Source organism: Austrofundulus limnaeus, unplaced genomic scaffold, assembly GCF_001266775.1.
Source record: "Austrofundulus limnaeus strain Quisiro unplaced genomic scaffold, Austrofundulus_limnaeus-1.0 Scaffold259, whole genome shotgun sequence".
In the NCBI taxonomy this organism is placed as follows: Eukaryota; Metazoa; Chordata; class Actinopteri; order Cyprinodontiformes; family Rivulidae; genus Austrofundulus; species Austrofundulus limnaeus.
In genome coordinates this window covers 864,360-865,714 of record NW_013952661.1, presented here as the reverse complement: position 1 = coordinate 865,714, position 1,355 = coordinate 864,360, and the positions used below count along the sequence as shown (strand labels likewise).

At 45.1% G+C, this 1,355-nt stretch overlaps 1 protein-coding gene and 2 long non-coding RNA genes across 3 annotated transcripts in view; 1 reads left to right on the top strand and 2 right to left on the bottom strand.

Moving 5' to 3' along the window:
* st3gal2 (ST3 beta-galactoside alpha-2,3-sialyltransferase 2) overlaps positions 1 to 719 on the bottom strand; it is a gene marked incomplete at its 5' end in the record, with an annotated part of 3,257 nt that extends 2,538 nt beyond the window's left edge. The window contains 2 exon segments of the mRNA XM_014020598.1: positions 408 to 541; positions 660 to 719. Of these exon segments, the coding sequence (XP_013876052.1) occupies positions 408 to 541; positions 660 to 719 (194 nt within the window).
* The window catches only part of LOC106526112 (uncharacterized), a 21,471-nt gene that overhangs the window by 7,954 nt on the left and 12,162 nt on the right, over positions 1 to 1,355 (top strand). The window lies entirely within an intron of this gene.
* LOC106526113 (uncharacterized) overlaps positions 1 to 1,355 on the bottom strand; it is a 21,810-nt gene that overhangs the window by 8,384 nt on the left and 12,071 nt on the right. The gene's annotated exons all lie outside the window — the stretch shown is intronic.

Sequence of the window (1,355 nt, the reverse complement as noted above, 5' to 3'; positions counted from 1 at the left end):
TCAGTGGGTGTAGGTGAAAATCTACCCTTTGTCACACACACACACACACACACACACACACACACACACACACACACACACACACTCAGGAAACAACATGGATCAGTGTTCATGATCTTTGAGATCTGAGCTGAGGCGCCTCAGTGCACGAGTGTGTGCACGAGTGTGTGCACAGCAGAGACAATGAACGGTACGGTTCATTCAGCTCTCAGGACAAAAAGCTCTTTGTGGCGACCACAGAGGTCAGGTGACCCCCGTCAGCCAATCAGAGAGCAGAGCTGCTTTAAACAGATTCATTTCATTTTAGCTTCACACACACACACACACACACACACACACACACACACACACACACACACACACACACAGAGGAGGATGATGATGATGTCCTTCCTCCTCTTCCTCACCTCATGATGAAGTCGTGTCCATCGATGGCGGCTCCGTATCCGGCCTCCCGCAGGTTTCCTGAGTTCCCCACCACGGCGCAGCGCAGGCAGCGTCCAGGATCCCAGGAGCCGTACGGAGACCGTCCAGGGATCACCTGAGACAGAGGGACCGGATCAGACCGGACTCAGATGGGACCAGAACCTGCAGCTCAGACCTGACTGAGAAACCTCTGAAGGATCTGGTTTGAAACCAGTTCAAAGAGTCAGAAATACCTGGAAGAGTCTGAGCAGAACCTGCTGGATGTTGTGAGGTTTGAACTGTGGCTGCAGCATCTGAGGAAGAACCAGAACCAGAGGTCAGATGGGGTCAAAACTACGGACCAGTTCAGATTTTTACCATTTGTCTTTGTGGTAACACTTTATAATAACTACACCTTATTTAGCCTCAATTAATCATTAATAAAGGCTTAATTAACCTTGAAAACATTGTTAATTAAGGATGATTCAGACTTAATAAGCTCTGAATTAACACATTTATTAATGTTTTACCCATAAAGGCTAAATACGTCTAAAACCAACATACTCATTGTTTACACATGCTTAATAACTCATGAGTTAACTATTCTACACACTATATATATATATATGGTAAATGGTAAATGGTACTGAACTTATAGAGCGCTTTTCAAGTCCCTCCGGACCCCAAAGCTCTTTACACTAACAGACATTCACCCATTCACACTCACATTCACACACTGATGATGGTAAACTACACTGTAGCCACAGCTGCCCTGGGGCACACTGACAGAGGTGGGGCTGCCATGCACCGGCGCCACCGGACCCTCTGACCACCAAATAAGTAAGTAAGTAAGTAAGTAAGTCAGTAAAGTAAGTAATTAAGTAAGAAGTAAGTAAGTAAGTAAGTAAGTAAGTAAGTAAGTAAGTAAGTAAGTAAGTAAGTAAGTAAGT